General features: G+C 44.0%; 1 protein-coding gene across 1 annotated transcript in view; it reads left to right on the top strand.

Moving 5' to 3' along the window:
• The window catches only part of arap2 (ArfGAP with RhoGAP domain, ankyrin repeat and PH domain 2), a 187,971-nt gene that overhangs the window by 89,273 nt on the left and 74,500 nt on the right, over nucleotides 1-24,198 (top strand). The window contains exons 11-14 of the mRNA XM_045721480.1: nucleotides 1,626-1,711; nucleotides 2,112-2,294; nucleotides 12,046-12,220; nucleotides 19,112-19,237. Coding sequence (XP_045577436.1) covers nucleotides 1,626-1,711; nucleotides 2,112-2,294; nucleotides 12,046-12,220; nucleotides 19,112-19,237 — 570 coding nt within the window. The remainder of the gene's footprint in view (nucleotides 1-1,625; nucleotides 1,712-2,111; nucleotides 2,295-12,045; nucleotides 12,221-19,111; nucleotides 19,238-24,198) is intronic.

Consider the following 24,198-nt stretch of genomic DNA (forward strand, 5'->3'; position numbering starts at 1 on the left):
AGGTCAAATATACCGTTTAGTTTTTCTACTGCCAAGTTTACACCTTCACTATTACATTGAAACATTTTGTCCAGGAAAGTGTCTAGAAGGGATTGAATTTGTTGTTGTCTAATTGTTTTTTGGTAGATTTCCACCCAACTTTCATTCCATCTATAGCATTTCTTAATATTATTTAGTTCCTTTGACTTTGATGCCTCATGATTGAGCAAAGATATGTTCAAGTAGAGTGGGATTTTGCTGTGATCTGATAGGGGTGTCAGTGGGAGTTGTGACCCGTTTTTGTTGGTTATGTTGTCGTAGTTGTGTCTAGGGGGGCATATTGGGGATGGAATGCCTAGATGTTTGTCCCCCTGTGTGTGTCTCTGTCTCTGTCTCTGTCTCTCTCTCTCTCTCTCTCGCTCTCTCTCGCTCTCTCTCGCTCTCTCTCGCTCTCTCTCTCTCTCTATCTCTCCATTGTCAAACACGACCACTGTGCTGAATGACATATGTTATAATAATAGTATTCAACCCTTTACATCAAACAACCCGGCAACCGTTTCCGTGGCAACCACAAATGCATCTCCTGTTTTGGCCGATTTGAGCGGTGGAAGGAAGTTTGCTTTTATGAAATGCCACAAAGTGCGTACGGTGCTCATAACAGCAGTCGGTTAAGTTTTTTAATTGGACATTTGGTAACTGGGCGAGGTTTAGAATTCTGAGGAAGCAGGAAGTACCTTGTTGTTTGTTTTGGGTGGAGCATTTCAGCTCGTTACAAAGAGTATTAACAAAATTTAGAGACTTGTATTTGATCTATTGTATTGAGACAGAGTGAGTCATTGTACAACGCAGACACACTTCTGAATCCTGTGAACCACTTGTGCAAAACATCAGGACTTTTATTCAATAGCGTCCCATTAACAATCACGATAATAATGATATGGTCATTTAACAGATGCTTTTATCCCAAGCCACCCATAGTTTATCACTAAGTCTCAAACGCAGCTTTGATTCTCTCTCTTTCTCTTTCTCTTACTCACTCACTCACTCACTCACTCACTCACTCACTCACTCACTCACTCACTCACTCACTCACTCACTCACTCACTCACTCACTCACTCACTCACTCACTCACTCACTCTCGTAATTGAGACCCCTCTCATGGTAAGTGTATCATTGTCCATGGCCCCTTTGTCCAGCCTGCTCTATAGTCTATCAGTAATGCTATCTGATAGATAATGGTGCTTTCACACAACGACACTAATCACATGAGAGAGTCGTACGAGATGACTCTGATCCATATGCATATCAATCTCTTCTTCTTCTCCTCCATGATGTTTTATTCATCCATCTTAACGCATAAACAAGCCTAACCCTTCAGTTCACCCAAATAAACACCGACCAACAAACACAATTAATTACTCATGAATCATTAGCAATTAATGGCATCTTCTCTCTCTTTCTCTGCTTTCATTTCCAATTAGCCGTGTTGAACGCTGTAAAGAAGTCTTCAACTAGAGAGTATTAGAGCAGTAAAACGCTGCCAGTCATGCCTCTGATATCTGCTGTCTTGTCTGTTTGTCACTGAACCGTGTGTGTGTGTGTGTGTGTGTGTGTGTGTGTGTGTGTTTCTCCCCCCCCCCCCCAGGTCAACACCGGTTCCTGGGCCCTAGCCTCTCTAAAGTTAGGAGCCTGAAGTTAGACAGTAGTATCTGGAGCAACGAGCTGGTGGAGGTACGGAGATGTTTGATGTGTGCTCCAGATTACAAGGAATGTGTTGAGGTTCTTCCTGTGGAAGTTGTGGAATCTGGAGAGGGCGTTTTAGAAAGCATGGCTAGGGTTATTTTACCACATACCTTTAGTTTGGCTAAAGTAATACAATTTGGGATTATGCTTCTATACATCTATACTACAGACTTTCAGGGACTACAGTAGGTTATTATTATAAAAATAACTTCTCAAAGACTTACCTGATCAAATCAAGTTGTAATATATAATATAACACTTTTAGTTTTAAAATAAAGTTTTAATGTTAATCAAATATGACATGATTGTTCTCTGACGGTTTCAGAGAGTGCAGTTGATGCTTCGCCATTATAACAGTTAATTAGACATGTGACCTCTGTTACCTCAGCTCTTTCTGGAGGTGGGAAATGAGAACGCCAACAGCTTCTGGGCGGCCAGCCTGCCCCTGGAGGAAGAGCTTCACATGGGGGCGTCGCCCGAGCAGCGGGCCACCTTCCACCGCAGGAAGTACAGAGAGAGGAAGTACCGGAGGGTCCTGGAAAGCCTTCACGACCAGGAGCAGCTCAATCAGGTAGAAACTGAACTGGTATAATCATGTGGGAACTGGCTGGACCCTGTCTGAATAGATATAAATTGGGTGAAACTGAGTTCATGTTTCAAGTTTAGTAATTTTTCCCAAATGCGCAAAAGCCTCTTTTAGTGTTCCTGTACTTTACACTAAGTAAACCAATCTAACTGACAAATGTATTATAACAATCTCCATGTATTATAACATGGTTTAGTTATAATCCCTCTCTCCATAGTTAGTCTCCATGTATTATAACATGGTTTAGTTATAATCCCTCTCTCCATAGTTAATCTCCATGTATTATAACATGGTTTAGTTATAATCCCTCTCTCCATAGTTAGTCTCCATGTATTATAACATGGTTTAGTTATAATCCCTCTCTCCATAGTTAGTCTCCATGTATTATAACATGGTTTAGTTATAATCCCTCTCTCCATAGTTAGTCTCCATGTATTATAACATGGTTTAGTTATAATCCCTCTCTCCATAGTTAGTCTCCATGTATTATAACATGGTTTAGTTATAATCCCTCTCTCCATAGTTAGTCTCCATGTATTATAACATGGTTTAGTTATAACCCCTCTCTCCATAGTTAGTCTCCATGTATTATAACATGGTTTAGTTATAATCCCTCTCTCCATACTTAGTCTCCATGTATTATAACATGGTTTAGTTATAATCCCTCTCTCCATAGTTAGTCTCCATGTATTATAACATGGTTTAGTTATAATCCCTCTCTCCATAGTTAGTCTCCATGTATTATAACATGGTTTAGTTATAATCCCTCTCTCCATAGTTAGTCTCCATGTATTATAACATGGTTTAGTTATAATCCCTCTCTCCATAGTTAGTCTCCATGTATTATAACATGGTTTAGTTATAATCCCTCTCTCCATAGTTAGTCTCCATGTATTATAACATGGTTTAGTTATAATCCCTCTCTCCATAGTTAGTCTCCATGTATTATAACATGGTTTAGTTATAACCCCTCTCTCCATAGTTAGTTTGTTAATGTGTTTGTAACGCTGTAGAACGTGAGTTATTTTGGCCCCACCATCGGAACCAAAGTGTGTTTAAGAACTCCCCAGTACTGAGCCTGTAAAAGGCTGAGTTTACACCTGCGTCAGCGTTTACACAGATCAGTCCTCGCTTATTGTTTTGCGAAAAAGAGAAGGATCGAGGGAATGAGAGGTAGCGGGAGAGAACGAGAGATTCTCATTAAATGGAAAAGTGGATTAGGAACCACAACATAAATGCTTCTGTCGGGTATCGGTCGGCTTTACTCTCTCTCTCTCTCTGTGTGTGTGTGCGTGTGTGTGTGTGTGTGTGTGTGTGTGTGTGTGTGTGTGTGTGCACGTGTGTGTTTGCACTTGTGTTAGCCTTGGTGCTTTAAAAAACTGTGAATGTGCTATTGAAAGAGTGGTAGGAGAGGGTGGTAGGAGAGGGTGGTAGGAGAGGAGAGCCATATTAAGTGTTTATAGAGTGAGGAGTAGGAGAGGAGAGGGTGGTAGGAGAGGAGAGGGTGGTAGGAGAGGAGAGGAGAGGGTGGTAGGAGAGGAGAGGAAAGGAGAGGAGAGGAGAGCAATATTAAGTGTTTATAGAGTGAGGAGTAGGAGAGGAGAGGAGAGGGTGGTAGGAGAGGAGAGGGTGGTAGGAGAGGAGAGGAGAGGGTGGTAGGAAAGGAGAGGAGAGGAAAGGAGAGGAGAGCCATATTAAGTGTTTATAGAGTGAGGAGTAGGAGAGGAGAGGAGAGGGTGGTAGGAGAGGAGAGGGTGGTAGGAGAGGAGAGGAAAGGAGAGGAGAGCCATATTAAGTGTTTATAGAGTGAGGAGTAGGAGAGGAGAGGAGAGGGTGGTAGGAGAGGAGAGGGTGGTAGGAGAGGAGAGGGTGGTAGGAGAGGAGAGGAGAGGAAAGGAGAGGAGAGCCATATTAAGTGTTTATAGAGTGAGGAGTAGGAGAGGAGAGGGTGGTAGGAGAGGAGAGGGTGGTAGGAGAGGAGAGGGTGGTAGGAGAGGAGAGGAGAGGGTGGTAGGAGAGGAGAGGGTGGGAGGAGAGGAGAGCCAAGTGTTTATTGAGGAGGAGAGGGGAGGAGAGAGGAGGGGGTGGTAGGAGAGGAGAGGAGAGCCAAGTGTTTATTGAGTAACGAGGAGGAGAGGGGAGGAGGGAAGGAGAGGAGAGCCATACTAAGTGTTTATAGAGTGAGGAGTAGGAGAGGAGAGGAGAGGAGAGGAGAGGAGAGCCTTACTAAGTGTTTATAGGGTGAGGAGAGGAGAGGAGAGGATGGGAGAGGAGAGGAGAGGCTTACTAAGTGTTTATAGGGTGAGGAGTAGGAGAGGAGAGGAGAAGAGAGGAGAGGAGAGGGTGGTAGGAGAGGAGAGGAGAGCCTTACTAAGTGTTTATAGGGTGAGGAGTAGCAGAAGAAAGCCATGCTAAGTGGGAGGAAAAGAAAAGGAGAGGTGGGTGGGTGGAAATGTTGGCTCTCTCTATTTCTCTCTGTCTCGCTCCATCTCTATCTCTCTCTCTCCATCTCTGTCCATCTTTCTCTGTCTCTCTCCATCGCTCTCTCTCTCTCTCATCTCTCTCCATCTCTCGCCGTCTCTCTCCGTGTCTCTCCATCTCTCTCTCTCTTTGTCTCTCTCCGTCTCTGTCTCTCATCCTCGCTATTTAAAAGGGCTCAACACAGCTGTGACAGGGTCTTTCAGAGAACAATCATACACTGAACATGACTTGCCATAGTGGGTTGAGTGTGTGTGTGTGTGTGTGTGTGTGTCTGTGGTATGGGAATGGGATGATACCGTGGTATAGAAATGGGAAGATACAGTGGTATGGGAATGGGATAATACAGTGGTATAGGAATGGGAAGATACAGTGGTATGGGTATGGGAAGATACAGTGGAATGGGAAGATACAGTGGTATGGGAATGGGATGATACAGTGGTATGGGAATGGGATGATACAGTGGTGGAATGGGAAGATACAGTGGTATGGGAATGGGATGATACAGTGGAATGGGAAGATACAGTGGAATGGGATGATACAGTGGAATGGGAAGATACAGTGGTATAGGAATGGGAAGATACAGTGGTATGGGAATGGGATGATACAGTGGAATGGGATGATACAGTGGTATAGGAATGGGATGATACAGTGGAATGGGATGATACAGTGGTATAGGAATGGGATGATACAGTGGAATGGGAAGATACAGTGGTATGGGAATGGGGTAATACAGTGGTAGTGGAATGGGATGATACAGTGGAATGGGAAGATACAGTGGTATAGGAATGGGATGATACTGTGGAATGGGAAGATACAGTGGTATGGGAATGGGGTAATACAGTGGTATGGGATGATACAGTGGTATAGGAATGGGATGATACAGTGGAATGGGATGATACAGTGGTATAGGAATGGGATGATACAGTGGAATGGGAAGATACAGTGGTATAGGAATGGGATGATACTGTGGAATGGGAAGATACAGTGGTATGGGAATGGGGTAATACAGTGGTATGGGATGATACAGTGGTATAGGAATGGGATGATACAGTGGAATGGGATGATACAGTGGTATAGGAATGGGATGATACAGTGGAATGGGATGATACAGTGGTATGGGAATGGGATGATACAGTGGTATAGGAATGGGATGATACAGTGGTATGGGTATGGGAAGATACAGTGGTATAGGAATGGGAAGATACAGTGGTATGGGAATGGGAAGATACAGTGGAATGGGAAGATACAGTGGTATAGGAATGGGATGATACAGTGGAATGGGAAGATACAGTGGTATGGGAATGGGGTAATACAGTGGTATAGGAATGGGATGATACTGTGGAATGGGAAGATACAGTGGTATGGGATGGTACAGTGGTATAGGAATGGGATGATACAGTGGAATGGGAAGATACAGTGGTATGGGGTAATACAGTGGTAGTGGAATGGGATGATACAGTGGAATGGGAAGATACAGTGGAATGGGAATGGGATGATACAGTGGAATGGGAAGATACAGTGGAATGGGATGATACAGTGGTATAGGAATGGGATGATACAGTGGAATGGGAAGATACAGTGGAATGGGATGATACAGTGGAATGGGAAGATACAGTGGTATAGGAATGGGAAGATACAGTGGTATGGGAATGGGATGATACAGTGGAATGGGATGATACAGTGGTATAGGAATGGGATGATACAGTGGAATGGGATGATACAGTGGTATAGGAATGGGATGATACAGTGGAATGGGAAGATACAGTGGTATGGGAATGGGGTAATACAGTGGTAGTGGAATGGGATGATACAGTGGAATGGGAAGATACAGTGGTATAGGAATGGGATGATACTGTGGAATGGGAAGATACAGTGGTATGGGAATGGGGTAATACAGTGGTAGTGGAATGGGATGATACAGTGGAATGGGAAGATACAGTGGTATAGGAATGGGATGATACAGTGGTATGGGAAGATACAGTGGTATGGGAATGGGATGATACAGTGGTATGGGAAGATACAGTGGTATGGGAATGGGAAGATACAGTGGTATGGGAATGGGAAGATACAGTGGTATGGGAATGGGATGATACAGTGGAATGGGAAGATACAGTGGTATGGGAATGGGGTAATACAGTGGTAGTGGAATGGGGTAATACAGTGGTAGTGGAATGGGATGATACAGTGGTATAGGAATGGGATGATACAGTGGTATGGGAAGATACAGTGGTATGGGAATGGGATGATACAGTGGTATGGGAAGATACAGTGGTATGGGAATGGGATGATACAGTGGTATGGGAATGGGAAGATACAGTGGTATAGGAATGGGAAGATACAGTGGAATGGGAAGATACAGTGGTATAGGAATGGGATGATACAGTGGAATGGGAAGATACAGTGGTATGGGAATGGGGTAATACAGTGGTATGGGAATGGGGTAATACAGTGGTATAGGAATGGGATGATACTGTGGAATGGGAAGATACAGTGGTATGGGATGGTACAGTGGTATAGGAATGGGATGATACAGTGGAATGGGAAGATACAGTGGTATGGGGTAATACAGTGGTAGTGGAATGGGATGATACAGTGGAATGGGAAGATACAGTGGAATGGGATGATACAGTGGTATGGGAATGGGATGATACAGTGGAATGGGATGATACAGTGGTATAGGAATGGGATGATACAGTGGTATGGGAATGGGATGATACAGTGGTACGGGGATGGGATGATACAGTGGTACGGGGATGGGATGATACAGTGGTATGGGAATGGGATGATACAGTGGTACGGGGATGGGATGATACAGTGGTACGGGGATGGGATGATACAGTGGTACGGAGATGGGATGATACAGTGGTATAGGAATGGGAAGATACAGTGGTATGGGAATGGGAAGATAAAGTGGTATGGGAATGGGATGATACAGTGGTATGGGAATGGGATGATACAGTGGTATGGGAATGGGAAGATACAGTGGTATAGGAATGGGATGATACAGTGGTATAGGAATGGGATGATACAGTGGAATGGGAAGATACAGTGGTATGGGAATGGGGTAATACAGTGGTAGTGGAATGGGATGATACAGTGGTAGTGGAATGGGATGATACAGTGGTAGTGGAATGGGATGATACAGTAGTATGGGAATGGGATGATACAGTGGTATGGGAATGGGATGATACAGTGGTATAGGAATGGGATGATACAGTGGTAGGAATGGGAAGATACAGTGGTATGGGAATGGGATGATAAAGTGGTAGTGGAATGGGGTAATACAGTGGTAGTGGAATGGGATGATACAGTGGTAGTGGAATGGGATGATACAGTGGTATGGGAATGGGAAGATACAGTGGTATGGGAATGGGATGATACAGTGGTATAGGAATGGGATGATACAGTGGAATGGGAAGATACAGTGGTATGGGAATGGGGTAATACAGTGGTAGTGGAATGGGATGATACAGTGGTAGTGGAATGGGATGATACAGTAGTATGGGAATGGGATGATACAGCGGTACGGGGATGGGATGATACAGTGGTATGGGAATGGGAAGATACAGTGGTATGGGAATGGAATAATACAGTGGTATGGGATGATACAGTGGAATGGGAATGGTTTGATACAGTGGTATGGGGTATTTACTAAAAATGTACTAAATTACTCACGATAAACGTTCACAAAAAGCATAACAATTATTTTAAGAATTATAGATACAGAACTCCTCAATGCACTCGATATTTCGGTGAAAGCACATTTTGCAATATTCTCAGTAGATAGCCTGGCATCACAGGGCTAGCTATTTAGACACCCAGCAAGTTTAGCACTCACCAAAGTCAGATTTACTATAAGAAAAATGTTATTACCTTTGGTGTTCTTCGTCAGAATGCACTCCCAGGACTTCTACTTCAATAACAAATGTTGGTTTGGTCCCAAATGATCCATTGTTATATCCAAACAGCGGTGTTTTGTTCGTGCGTTCAAGACACTATCCGAAAGGTTAAAGAAGGGTGATGAGCACGGCGCATTTCGTGACAAAAAATTTCTAAATATTCCATTACCGTACTTCGAAGCATGTCAACCGCTGTTTAAAATAAATTTTTATGCAATTTTTCTCGTAAAAAAGCGATAATATTCCGACCGGGAATCTGCGTTTAGGTAAAAAGATGAAAGAAAATAAAGCACGGGGTCGACTCGTGCATGCGCCTAAGCCCATTGTCCTCTGATCGGCCACTTGCCAAAAGCGTAAATGTGTTTCAGCCTGGGGCTGCCTCGATATCATTCAGCTTTTTCCTGGGCTCTGAGAGCCTATGGGAGCCGTAGGAAGTGTCACGTTACAGCAAAGATCCTCAGTCTTCAATAAAAAGAGCCAAGATGAACAACAACTTGTCAGACAGGCCACTTCCTGTTCAGAATCTTTCTCAGGTTTTTGCCTGCCATATGAGTTCTGTTAAACTCACAGACACCATTCAAACAGTTTTAGAAACTTTAGGGTGTTTCCTATCCAAAGCCAATAATGATATGCATATTCTAGTTACTGGGCAGGAGTAGTAACCAGATTAAATCGGGTACGTTTTTTTATCCTGCCGTGTCAATACTGCCCCCTACCCCCAACAGGTTAACTATCATTCACATTCATTTACTTTAATAAAACATTTCAGTTGTGTTTATTACATTTGTTTTATATGATGACTTTGTTATTTCATTCCAAGTCGTCTCATCTCTATAGAGCTGCTGTCTGACAAAATCCCTATTTTAGTAGTTCTTCAAAGTTAATAAGGCATAATACTATGACTGCTGAATACCAACTATCAATCACTTAGATCATGTATTTTCAGCTAGAGATACCTGGTGAAGCAACTGCTGCTCTCTATATCCCCTCACGATCGTGCATCGTGTTTTTTTTGTTGCACTAAACTATATAGAATATTGGCCTGTTGGAAACTACAACTCTCTGCCTACATTTCACAGTTTAGGCTGGATCTGATTCATCTCTAGAGAAACTACAACTCCCTACTACATTTCACAGTTTAGGCTGGATCTGATTTATCTCTAGAGAAACTACAACTCCCTACTACATTTCACAGTTTAGGCTGGATCTGATTTATCTCTAGAGAAACTACAACTCCCTACTACATTTCACAGTTTAGGCTGGATCTGATTTATCTCTAGAGAATCTACAACGTGCACATTGAGCTCACAAGAAAAAATTGGAATTCAAATAATTGAACTGTCATCAGTCAATTATTGTTTGAAAAACAAAAATAATGGACATTTCGGTTAATCGCTCAGCACCCTCTCCCCAATTTCATCATTGGGGGGACAACTACATGAAATCTCTCTCCTATGATGTGACTGACAGAACACTGCCCTTAGTGTTTGTGTGGTTAATGTTTTATAGCCTGTGTCTAAAGTACCTGCGTGTTTAGGCCAACAGTATGTGTATGGATAATGTGTGCTTGTGTGAAATTGTGTGGGTGGCAAGTTGTTTGTGCGTGTGTGTGTGTGTGTGTGTGTGTGTGTGTGTGTGTGTGTGTGTGTGTGTGTGTGTGTGTGTGTGTGTGTGTGTGTGTGTGTGTGTGTGTGTGTGTGTGTGTGTGTGTGTGTGTGTGTGTGTGTGTGTGTGTGTGTGTGTGTGTGTACATGGCGTGCTGAGCCTCACTTTCAAACCTTCCTTGTTTCTGGCGGATCGATAAAACGCGCCGGCTCTGTGCTGGGCAGAATTACACCATCACCATTCCACACCTCTGCCTCTCCTCTTTGGTTTAGAGGGATATGCTATTATGTTTATGGATGAGAGAGAGAGAGAGAGAGAGAGAGGGGGGGTGGAGAGAGAGAGAGAGGGGGGAGAGAGAGAGGGGGGGACAGAGAGAGGGTGAGAGGGGGAGAGAGAGAGGGGGACAGAGAGAGGGGGAGAGAGAGAGAGGGGGGAGAGAGGGAGAGAGGGGAAGAGAGAGAGAGGGGGGGACAGAGAGAGGGTGAGAGGGGGAGAGAGAGAGGGATACACTATGTTTATGGACAAGAGAGAGAGAAAGGGGGGAGTGAGAGAGAGAGAGAGAGGGTGGGTGGGGGGAGAGAAGGAGTGGGGGGAGAGAGAGAGAGGGGGGTGGGGGGAGAGAGAGAGAGAGAGAGAGGGGGAAGAGAGAGAGAGAGGGGGAAGAGAGAGAGAGAGAGAGGGAGAGAGAGAGAGATAGAAGGTGAGAGAGAGAGAGAGAGAAGGTGAGAGAGAGAGAGAGGGGGAGAGAGAGAGGGGGGAGAGAGGGGGGAGAGAGGGGGTAGAGAGAGAGAGGGGGTAGAGAGAGCGGGAGAGAGAGGGGGGAGGAGAGGGGGGAGAGAGAGGGGGAGAGAGAGAGAGAGAGAGAGAGAGAGAGAGAGGGGGAAAGAGAGAGAGAGAGAGAGAGGGGGGAGAGAGGGGGAGAGAGAGAGAGGGGGATACACTATGTTTATGGACGAGAGAGGGGGAGAGAGAGAGAAGGGGGAGAGAGAGAGAGAGGGGGAGAGAGAGAGAGGGGGAGAGAGAGGGGAGAGAGAGAGAGAGGGAGGGGGAGAGAGAGAGAGAGGGAGGGGGAGAGAGGGGGAGAGAGAGAGAGAGGGAGCTGGAGAGAGGGGGGACGAGAGAGAGGGGGGAGGGAGAGAGGGGGAGAGGGGGGAGAGAGAGAGGGAGAAAGAGAGGGGGGAGAGAGGGGGAGGGGGAGAGGGGGAGGGAGAGAGGGGGGGAACGAGAGAGGGGGGAGAGAGAGGGAGATACACTATTATGTTTAAAGACAAGAGAGAGAGAGAGAGGGGGAGAGAGAGAGAGGGGGGACGAGAGAGAGAGGGGGGAGAGAGAGAGAGAGAGAGATCCCATTTTAATTGGCTGGATAGCATTTTTCCCCTTGTCCCGAAAGTGGTTCTCTCAACAGCCTTTAAAATGTATTCATGGGATTTCACAGCCCATTTCAAATAGCAAATGCTGTTCTATCCAAGTGTGACACTCATATACTCAATAAAGGTTCATTTATCTCCAAATCTCTTCTCCTTTGTTGGGGGATTGTGTTTGTGAATATTGTTGCTTGGCTATTTAGGTGAAACATCTGTCGATGTGCCCTTTAGCAAGGCACTTAACCCTAATTGCTCCTGTAAGTCGCTCTGCTAATTTTCTCTGTCTGTCTCTGTCTCTGTCTCTGTCTCTGTTCTCTCTCTCTCTCTCTCTCTCTCTCTCTCTCTCTCTCTCTCTCTCTCTCTCTCTCTCTCTATCTCTATATCTAGGCGCTGTGTGCTGCTGTGGTTCTACCTGATGTGGTAGAGACCATGTCATTGGTGTTCAGTGGAGCTGATGTGATGTGTGCTACAGGAGATCCAACCTACTCAACTCCCTACCTTCTGGCCCAGAGGGCAGGGCAGAGGCTACAAATGGAGTTTCTGCACCACAACAAGCTCTCAGGTAGATGTCTGTGTGTGTTACCATACCATCAGGTGTTGCTAATCCCTATGTGTATGGGCATATGCAGCATGTCTGTCAGCCTTTGAGTTTTCAGAAAAAGGGGTGTCTTAAGACATCATACAAAGCACATTGTCATCCGCCAGCATTTCAGCCACACATTGGACACCCTTTGTACTGCCACAAACCTTTTCAACAGGGGAAATAACAGCTCATTGATACGCTATTCAGGCATGCCAGTCCTGTCTCTCACATATAAATCTGTGAAAAGGTCGTTGAAAGTAGTGGCTAGATTTTGGGTGTTTTATAAGAGCACAGACAAGCCCAGTCCAGCACCTTCCTTCCTTCCTTCCTTCCTTCCTTCCTTCCTTCCTTCCTTCCTTCCTTCCTTCCTTCCTTCCTTCCTTCCTTCCTTCCTTCCTTCCTTCCTTCCTTCCTTCCTTCCTTCCTTCCTTCCTTCCTTCCTTCCTTCCTTCCTTCCTTCCTTCCTTCCTTCCTTCCTTCCTTCCTTCCTTCCTCCCTCCCTCCCTCCCTCCCTCCCTCCCTCCCTCCCTCCCTCCCTCCCTCCCTCCCTCCCTCCCTCCCCCCTCCCTCCCTTCCTTCCTTCCTTCCTTCCTCCCTCCACACACAATCAGGCTGTTGTATTTTTTACTTTACAATCCAATCATGTTTGAAACTCTCACTCATGCCAGCCTTCCCAGTCATAAAAGCGCAGTGAGAGACGTTATATTTCTCCCCTCATTCTCATGAGAAGAGAGCGAAGGCAGGAGCGAACAAAGCGAGGCGGCTTTATGAAGGAGATGGAGAAGAATAAAATACCTCTCCATCGTCTGCTCTCTCCTCCGTTTCCTCCCCAGAATTGCCTACAACGACCGATATAAGGGTAATTCCCTTAGCTTTTCTGTAGTAGGATGCATGTTACAGATGTGTTGCGCTGTTATGATTCCCCCATGACGCACATGTTGTGCTCGGATGGTTCCTTGCGGGGCGTAGTGATAAGAGTGAATTAAGTCGAGGAGCGACAGAGCTGCTCTGTCGAAAGGAAGGACATACTTTCCCAGGGACCTTGATTTGCATAATGTATGCGCTGCGTCTATGCACACTCTCCTGCTCCGAGGCTGTTAAAGCCTACTAACTGCCTTTTTGGGTCACCTGGTCGCCATGGTGATGCCCATTACTTGGAGGTGTGTACACGCCCTCATGCACAGGCGAAAACAGGCAGACACACATACATACACACAGAAACATACAATTTCTTCACACAAAGGTGTGTGTGATGAAGATAAGTGTGTGTGTGTGTACGCGTGCGTGCCCACATACAAACTAAGTTGTCCAATCAGATATTGTTGTTGTCACTGTGACACACTGTGTGCTCTGCAGAGTAAATTCATCACGGAGCATCTCCCCTCTTCTCATCCCTTCTGGGGGGCTCATTTAGAGCTTCCTCTCCGACGTTCCCCCAACGTCAGGCCAACGTTAAGAAAACCCCCCCTGTGTTCCTCTGTGCTGAGCGCTGGCCTCGTTAGGCTGAGCACTGGCCCCCTGAGTCGGTTGATAGGGCCAATGTTGACTCTCTGAAGCGATTTCTCTTCCTGGTTTTGGGAATAGTGTAAGGCCGGATCGATAAAGTCAACCATCCATTATTGTTTAGTAAACCAACAATGACTGTCGTCTCAAAACTGGGTGATCATTTTTAGAGGTTCCCTCTTTGGAGCTAAACGGAGAATTTGGCATAAGGTGACAGTGTGGGAAGCAGGGGGAGAATTCAGAGGGAGGTACCCTCTGTATGTAGTCTCTCTATTGTCATTTTACTGCTGCTCTTTAATTCTTTGTTACTTGTATTTCTTATTCTATTCTGCGTTGTTGGTTAAGGGCTTGTAAGTAAGCATTTCACTGTAAGGTTATAAGGTTGTATTTCACTGTAAGGTTGTATTGACAATTTGATTTGATTTGAATTCTCTAAGAAATGAGAAGGTCAACTATTGGCTTTATTATCAAGTAATGTTTTGTAAGATTACAGGTTTAAATTGTAGTTATTTATCAGTCAGTATCTATTATAGATAGTTACAGACCTAATGGTTACATCTTGTGAAAAAGTATTTGCCCCCTTTTCTAATTTTCTCTATTTTTGCATATTTGTCATACTGAATGTTATCAGATCTTCAACCAAAACCTAATATTAGATGAAGTTAATCTGACTTTCCAAAAAAAAAAAAAAATGGATGCTAATTTTATTTATTTAATTAAGAACAAAAGTTAAGCAACATCCCCAAACCATCCCACTACCTCCACCATGCTACTGAACCACCACCAGGTTCTTACTGTGCAATGCAGTGTTTGGTTTTCACCAGACATAATGGGACCCATCTCGTCCAAAAAGTTGACTCCAGTTTTCCAGGAAGCACCTGGATGATCGTCAAGACTCTCGGGAAGAATGTTCTATCGACAGATTAGTCAAAAGTATACGTTTTGTGGATGACCCCACCGTCCCTGGCACCTCATATCTCCAGACACATTAAACAATCCTCCTTCTTTCTCTGGGTAATATAAAATAAACTATTTTCATCTCTCCGCTCCAGTACAGTGTTATTAGTGACAGCTGCTGGGTTGTTTATTGTTGTTTTAGACACACTCTCACACACACACTACCGTCTTCATCCTAGCTAACCCCCTCAGCTCATTAGGGGTTATGACGGGGACACCGGGAGCTGTTCCCAGGAAGAGCTAGCTATGTAAGCCTGTGTGTGTCCTAGTGTGTGTGTGTGTGTCCTAGTGTGTGTGTGTGTGTGTGTCCTAGTGTGTGTGTGTGTGTGTGTGTGTGTGTGTGTGTGTGTGTGTGTGTGTCCTAGTGTGGGTGTGTGTGTGTCCTAGTGTGGGTGTGTGTCCTAGTGTGTGTGTGTGTCCTAGTGTGTGTGTGTCCTAGTGCGTGTGTGTCCTAGTGCGTGTGTTTCCTAGTGCGTGTGTGTGTCCTAGGTGTGTGTGTGTGTGTGTATCCTAGTGTGTGTGTTTGTGTCCTAGTGTGTGCGTGTGTGTGTGCGCGGATGTTGTCACAGTGTCCTGTTCCGAAGGCCAGGGTCACAGACAGACTGTTGTGGTTTTTGGATCGTTACGGGACCGTTACAGTGCCGACCGTCCCAGCTCCAATAGCTAATTGGAAACTCTGTCATGTCACCTCCCTCACTGGGGAGTTAGCCAATCAGCACAGCCGAGAAATAGGCTGTGACTACCAACAAAAACCAAACAGGACAGAGCTACAGAGCCAGCATTTTACATTGTCATCTAAGGGGCCCAAAGGGACTGTTTAAAGGGCCAAACACACACTGTAACAGGGTCTCTCGCTAAGCAGCTACGTCTATTGGAACTGATGCTTTCAGATTCAGTAAACACAGAATATGTTACAGTAGCTAACAACTTTACTTGTTTTGTGTAGTCATGTTGTTTACCTGCCAAAGGTTGCTGGGTATTGGTCCCCTCTGAGTCGACTTTGAACATAATTGGAAGCTCCAATTCTAAAATACCTGTGTGAGATTCACATCAGTAAGTAGCCAATGGAGAATCAGGATCTTAACAAGATCACAAATAATCACAATTTCTGGAATCTCCACATCGGCTTTGACTCTCATTGCAGTTGCAGGTCCTTTCATTTTAGAGAAGAGGGATGTGAAGCTGGAAAGGGCATGGGGGGGGGGGGGGGGTGGTTAGGTCCTTCAATTAAAAGGATTTCAATTGAAGTAATTTTACCTTGTTTGATGAGGGGGCTCGGGTAGGTGATACAATCTCTTGAGGTATAACTAGGGCTCCTGCAAAAAAATGGACCCAAGCATTGGAGCTAATTGAATTTGAAAATGATAAGTTTGAACGTGGGGAGCTCTTAAAAGAAGCAAGAGGGAGAGAGAGACAGAGAGAGTAAAAGAGAGTGAGGAAAATGAAAGGAGAGAAGGAAACGAGAGAGAAGAAGATAAAAAAAAATTGTGTGTCGTGCTGGAGAAAGAGGCAGCACTGAGGATTTCTTTCATTTATCAAGAGACTCAAGAGTTTTTCACTCTGCCTAAAAACTTTCACGAAACACCTTGTGCGAATAACCTTGGGATTAAACGCCTGAGCGACAGCAATAAATAAAGAGATGAATGAGTGCGTCAATAAATAAATATATAAATAAAACGGTAGATATTTGAGTAAAGAGGCACAGCTGGGATTAGTGTTATCAATAAGCTCCTGAGGAGGGACTCAAAAACATCCCAAGGTGCTTTACAGGAACAGCAAGCCACCAAAAAAAAACACAAATAAGCAGAAGCATTGAAATAAAGTTATATTTAATCCAATGAATCAATGATGGGCAAATTATCATCTTTACCAGTAGTCCTTCTTTCATTCTCTAAACCCCCTTACTGCACTACTGCTGGTTTAGTGGGATGGAACAGTTACTACTGGTTTAGTGGGATGGAACAGTTACTACTGGTTTAGTGGGATGGAACAGTTCTACTGGTTTAGTGGGATGGAACAGTTCTACTGGTTTAGTGGGATGGAACAGTTACTACTGGTTTAGTGGGATGGAACAGTTACTACTGGTTTAGTGGGATGGAACAGTTCTACTGGTTTAGTGGGATGGAACAGTTACTACTGGTTTAGTGGGATGGAACAGTTACTACTGGTTTAGTGGGATGGAACAGTTACTACTAGTTTAGTGGGATGGAACAGTTACTACTGGTTTAGTGGGATGGAACAGTTACTACTGGTTTAGTGGGATGGAACAGTTACTACTGGTTTAGTGGGATGGAACAGTTACTACTGGTTTAGTGGGATGGAACAGTTACTACTGGTTTAGTGGGATGGAACAGTTACTACTGGTTTAGTGGGATGGAACAGTTACTACTGGTTTAGTGGGATGGAACAGTTACTACTGGTTTAGTGGGATGGAACAGTTCTACTGGTTTAGTGGGATGGAACAGTTACTACTGGTTTAGTGGGATGGAACAGTTCTACTGGTTTAGTGGGATGGAACAGTTACTACTGGTTTAGTGGGATGGAACAGTTACTACTGGTTTAGTGGGATGGAACAGTTACTACTGGTTTAGTGGGATGGAACAGTTACTACTAGTTTAGTGGGATGGAACAGTTACTACTGGTTTAGTGGGATGGAACAGTTACTACTGGTTTAGTGGGATGGAACAGTTACTACTGGTTTAGTGGGATGGAACAGTTACTACTGGTTTAGTGGGATGGAACAGTTACTACTGGTTTAGTGGGATGGAACAGTTACTACTGGTTTAGTGGGATGGAACAGTTACTACTGGTTTAGTGGGATGGAACAGTTACTACTGGTTTAGTGGGATGGAACAGTTCTACTGGTTTAGTGGGATGGAACAGTTACTACTGGTTTAGTGGGATGGAACAGTTACTACTGGTTTAGTGGGATGGAACAGTTACTACTGGTTTAGTGGGATGGAACAGTTCTACTGGTTTAGTGGGATGGAACAGTTACTACTGGTTTAGTGGGATGGAACAGTTACTACTGGTTTAGTGGGATGGAACAGTTCTATTGGTTTAGTGGGATTGAACAGTTCTACTGGTTTAGTGGGATTGAACAGTTACTACTGGTTTAGTGGGATGGAACAGTTCTACTGGTTTAGTGGGATGGAACAGTTACTACTGGTTTAGTGGGATGGGACAGTTACTACTGGTTTAGTGGGATGGGACAGTTACTACTGGTTTAGTGGGATGGGACAGTTACTACTGGTTTAGTGGGATGGAACAGTTACTACTGGTTTAGTGGGATGGAACAGTTACTACTGGTTTAGTGGGATGGAACAGTTCTACTGGTTTAGTGGGATGAACAGTTACTACTGGTTTAGTGAGATGGAACAGTTCTACTGTTTTAGTGGGATGGAACAGTTACTACTGGTTTAGTGGGATGGAACAGTTACTACTGGTTTAGTGGGATGGAACAGTTACTACTGGTTTAGTGGGATGGAACAGTTCTACTGGTTTAGTGGGATGGAACAGTTACTACTGGTTTAGTGGGATGGAACAGTTACTACTGGTTTAGTGGGATGGAACAGTTACTACTGGTTTAGTGGGATGGAACAGTTACTACTGGTTTAGTGGGATGGAACAGTTACTACTGGTTTAGTGGGATGGAACAGTTACTACTGGTTTAGTGGGATGGGACAGTTACTACTGGTTTAGTGGGATGGAACAGTTCTACTGGTTTAGTGGGATGAACAGTTACTACTGGTTTAGTGAGATGGAACAGTTCTACTGTTTTAGTGGGATGGAACAGTTACTACTGGTTTAGTGGGATGGAACAGTTACTACTGGTTTAGTGGGATGGAACAGTTACTACTGGTTTAGTGGGATGAACAGTTACTACTGGTTTAGTGGGATGGAACAGTTACTACTGGTTTAGTGGGATGGAACAGTTACTACTGGTTTAGTGGGATGGAACAGTTCTACTGGTTTAGTGGGATGGAACAGTTACTACTGGTTTAGTGGGATGGAACAGTTACTACTGGTTTAGTGGGATGGAACAGTTACTACTGGTTTAGTGGGATGGAACAGTTACTACTGGTTTAGTGGGATGGAACAGTTACTTAGTCTCTCTCTCTCTCTCATATCTCTGATGATTGTCTGTGTGAAGGCGAACATACACTGACTGTCTCTCTGTATGTCTATGTTGAAGTTCTGTTATGTTGCACGTGGAGGCTGACTGTCTCTCTGTACGTCTATGTTGAAGTTCTGTTATGTTGCACGTGGAGGCTCACTGTCTCTCTGTACGTCTATGTTGAAGTTCTGTTATGTTGCACGTGGAGGCTCACTGTCTCTCTGTACGTCTATGTTGAAGTTCTGTTATGTTGCACGTGGAGGCTCACTGTCTCTCTCTGTGTCTCTGTGTAGATTTCCCCAAGCTGGAGTCATCCTCAGAGACCAGTTCTCCGTCTGATGCTCCGTCCTTCATGGACGGCTTCCTCTACTGCTCCGCCGGTCCGGCCAAGGCCACCCTGGACAGGAGAGGGAGAGACGGTGAGTGGACCGACGCGACACTGACCTCCAGTCAGCTAGTCAATCAATCAGTCAGTAACTCCAACTGGCAGTTAATTAAATGTGTAGTCAGTGAAACCATTGCAATCGATCAATTAATGTCAAGTCGGTCAGTCAATCAGTCTTTCAAACTGAGAATCAATACATCTATAAATCAAATAGCCTATCGGTTCAATCATTATCCTGTCCATCGAATGTACTCTTTTTTTGGGTCCTTAAATAATCAGTTAGAGAGAGAGAGGGGTCCTAGAAGGTTGTACCAATCTTTCTCCCCAAAGCCTTTTAATAACAATGTCATTGTTGAGACAAGGCAGCCAACCAACCTTCAGGTATCAAACCCTGCATATGCCCTTCATCAGACACTTTTTATCCAACGCTACTTAGTCATGTGTGCACACTTTCGTTAGCGTACGGGCTGTCCTGGGAATGGAAATCACTTTCCTGGCATTACAATTGCCGTGCTCTACCAACAGAGCTACCGAGGACCAAACACAATACAACGTCTATCCAGTAGATGGCGCCATTTATAACTGTCTACAAAACGACCTAAAACTCCCAACCCATCCATCCCTCTGCTCCCCTGCTTCTCATCCGAGGTCGTTTAAAACTTTTAATCAGGCTTTTTTTCCAAACTCGGTTGCACCTCCTGCGCCTGTTAGCCGTCTTCCCCATCCTTTCCCATGCCTCCTATCCAACATCTGGAGCTGTGGCCCCTGGGTAATCAAGAAGACGGAGCCAGGTTTGGATGGCCCTCCTGGGACAGAAAAAAAGGGGAAGGGGGGGACATGGCGCTCTATCTGCTACTGGCTGGATCTCCTTCCTCCAGAGAGAGGGGGGAGAGTGAAGTAGACAGTGCTTCAGAAAGTATTCAGACCCTTTGACTTTTTCCACATTTTGTTACGTTACAGCCTTATTCTAAAATGGATTACATTTACACACAATACCCCAAAATGACAAAGCAAAAACAGGTTTTTAGAAATTTTTGCAAATGTATTAAAAACGGAAATATTACATTTACATAAGTATTCAGACCCTTTACTCAGTACTTTGTTGAAGCACCTTTGGCAGCGGTTACAGCCTTGAGTCTTCTTGGGTATGACGCTACAAGCTTGGCACACCTACAGTACCGTTCAAATGTTTGGCGTCACTTAGAAATGTCCTTGTTTTTGAAAGAAAAGCACAGTGTAGAGTTTGTTAATGTTGTAAATGACTATTGTAGCTGGAAACGGCAGATTTTTTTATGGAATATCTACATAGGCGTACAGAGGCCCATTATCAGCAACCATCACTTCTGTGTTTCAATGGCACGTTGTGTTAGCTAATCATTTTACATTTACATTTTAGTCATTTAGCAGACGCTCTTATCCAGAGCGACTTACAGTAGGGAATGCATACATTTCATACAATTTCATACATTTTTTTTTTAAAGGCTAATTGATCATTAGAAAACCCTTTTGCAATTATACTAGCACGGCTGAAAACTGTTGTCCTGATTAAAGAAGCAATAAATCTGGCCGCCTTTAGACTAGTTGAGCATCTGGTGCATCAGCATTTGTGGGTTCGATTACAGGCTCAGAATGGCCAGAAACAAAGAACTTTCTTCTCAAACTCGTCAGTCTATTCTCGCCTATGTAGATATTCCATAAAAAAATCAGCCGTTTCCAGCTACAATAGTAATTTACAATATTAACAATGTCTACACTGTATTTCTGATCAATTTGATGTTATTTGAATGGACAAAAAATGTGATTTTCTTTCAACAACAAGGACCCCAAACTTTGGAACGGTAGTGAATATTTGGGGAGTTTCTCCCATTCTTCTCTGCAGATCCTCTCAAGCTCTTTCAGGTTGGATGTGGAGCATCGCTGCTCAGCTATTTTGCAGGTCTCGAGTCTCATAGTAAAGGGTCTGTTGCAATACATTTGCCCCAAAAAATGTCATTATAGTGTATTGTGTGTAGATTAATGACGAAAACAATTAATTTGATACATTTTAGAATAAGGCTGTAAAGGAACAAAATGTGGAAAAAGGGAAAGGGTCTGAATACTTTCCGAAGGCACTGTATCCCCCTCTTTCTTTCTCTCCCTCCCCCCTCCTCCACCAGCCTCTCATATATCAATAGAGAGGGGAGAGTGAACAGTTGTGTAGATTTGCACTGGTGGAAGGTCTTTGATTTGATGAACGTCATATAGTTTCACCGTTGGGGAATTGTAAGAGCGAGTGGTCAAGGAAGCTTCCACATTTCTATCGCCCTCTGAGTGAGACTCACACAACATCGTACTAATGGTGGTAAAACAGTGAGCTTCATCCTCTGTTCTGCTTCATGCTGATGGGTTTCAGTGGGGTTGGAAGCTGTATTAGCTAACAGCTTTGTGTAGAGGGCTTGTCACAATATAAACGTTGTAGTTAGCCTCATGCAGCTCTCTGTTTCTTTGTGCAGAAGAATACAGGGCTGTGGCGATCATTACATTTTTTGGGCCGGTGATTGTCACATAAATAACTGCCTGTCTCACGGTAATTGACTGTTAGTTAACATGGACACATTTAGCGTCACCTGGCTTCCATGCATAGCCTTTCTTGCCACTGATGCAGACCTATGGAACATCTACATTTTAGAAAGTCTAATAAATCTATGTAATGTATTCTACACCTTTACAATAAATCCATTATTTATTTTAGACAGGTCTAAAGAAACATGATATGAAGAAAATGTAGTCTATTTCAGAAGAACAGAATAGCATACTCTGAGTTGTCCTTATGTCTTGATCTGGCTATGCCATATGGCTGTGGGCTATACTAGTTCATTTAGCTGACAAGATTTGCTTAGAATTCCATGGCATTATTTTATATTGTTTTATAGTTTGAAGAATACAATTGATCATCGCTGAATAAAATAGAAAGGATATTTTCTTCGAATGATTTGAGCGAGTGCACACATGCAGCTATTCTGTGAGTGCTTAATAAATAACAGGTCCTCCTATATCCTTCATTTAGAGTTATTAATGTAACTTCAGTTGTTCTGCAAACGTTGGGCTATATGTTTAGATTTGTAATACATTGTAAACCTGCATGATGCGACTCTAATGATGATGAAAAGTTGCTTGAAAGGCATGAGGTCTCCTTGTTGTTCTGCGCAAGCTGTGCACACTTCATCAGTCTCTCATTCACAATTTGATTTGAAGAGCACTTGGTAATGTCACGAAGTTCCCGGTGGGGGTGGGGGGGGGGGGTGGATTCCATTCCTTTTGCGGTCAGTCGCCATTGTGCCCTTGGGCTCTGAATATTAATTATAATTCACTTCTCCCGGCTGGGTGCTCCGAAGCATGGCTCTCCGTCATGTGATCTGGTCTTTCTCACGAGCTAAAAGTGAACAGATCAGAACACTTTGCTTAAAATGTTGATAAACTATGAGGCTATTTCTTCATATTCTAAGAGAATCAATGCCACACGGCAGTAGGCTATAAGCGTGAATGTTCCATTAGTGGGAAAACATTTAATGGTGATACAAAGCAAAAATATAGACCTATGCGCTAGGCTACATGGTGTGTGTGACTATGATTTGAAAATGTCGCAAAAAAAGGCATGCGCTGGTTCTTGTGATAGGCTAATATTGTCACCCATCAGACTATTCTTGAGTTAATCTTGTCTTTATATAAACTAAATAATAAATGTGTGAAATTTGTTTTGATTTAGAATGGACCATTATCATGCACCTGTCTCGAAACAGGTACAGGGGGGACAATACCATGTCATCTATGCACTGAAATAGCGAATGGAAGATGCTTTTCCTGTGGTTCATTTTCATGCCAGCCAGGTAGGCTATACTCCTGTTGTAAAGAGAAACAATGTGCTTATATTAGGAAAGTTGACAAATAAATATAGCAGGCCTAGCCTATAGAAAGCTGATGGGATCCTCCTCTTTTTAATAAAGGCCATCGCTCTGTTTTCTAGTACAATTGCATAGCCTATAGAAATGTTGCGCAACACGAGCTGATGGACTCTCATTAAGTTAGCGAGTTTGGTAGGCTACTAATGACCAGCAGCTGTGTAATTTGTGTAATTTGACTGCTGTCATGTCTGGTGACCGCCGGTGTGGCGGTAATAAGGTCACCGTAACAGCCCTACTCGTGGATACCATTTTAATGTCTCGGTGTCCAGTCAGAAGTAAGTTAGAGGTCGTTTCACGAGCCAATGCTAGCACTAGTTAGCAGCTTCCTTCAAACTGCGCGCAGAGACATAAAAATGGTGTCCAGGAGTTAATCTGACTCTGGCTTGGTAGATAAAGGGCTTCATTATCAAAATCCTGAACTATTCATTTAATGGCGTGACTGTAGCCAGTGGCTATTGAAAATGTAAAAGGGGCTGGCTTAAACTATGCCTTTCATCTTCTGAAAACAGGAAGAGGAAGTGCTGCCTATGTGAAAGGAGGGAGGGAGAGAATATATGTTTTAGTGTAGTGTACTCCTGGATGTCTTTAGAGCTTCTCAAGTTAATGGTTTCATGGTCTAATACATACTCACTCACTCACTCACTCACTCACTCACTCACTCACTCACTCACTCACTCACTCACAACACTCGCTCACCCACTCATCCACTCAATCAATCAATCACTCACCCACTCAATCAATCAATCACTTACCCACTCACTCACAACACTCGCTCACCCACTCATCCACTCAATCAATCAATCACTCACCCACTCACTGAATTACTCACCGACTCACCCATGGCTTGATTGTTTATAGATACACCACAGCTCTTAATAATGCGTAAGGCAGCGATGGTGGTTTAATAAATGCACAGTGAGTAGCGGTGGGAGCGACTTTAAGTAGAGAACCTTCAGGTTTCTTCTCCTCTCCCAGAGACATCAACTCCAATAGGCATCCTCTTTACCTCCCTCTCGTTGATGTGAGCTATATTGAGCAGACGGGGGTCGGAAAT

This window comes from Salmo salar, chromosome ssa07 (genome assembly GCF_905237065.1).
Source record: "Salmo salar chromosome ssa07, Ssal_v3.1, whole genome shotgun sequence".
Lineage (NCBI taxonomy): Eukaryota > Metazoa > Chordata > Actinopteri > Salmoniformes > Salmonidae > Salmo > Salmo salar.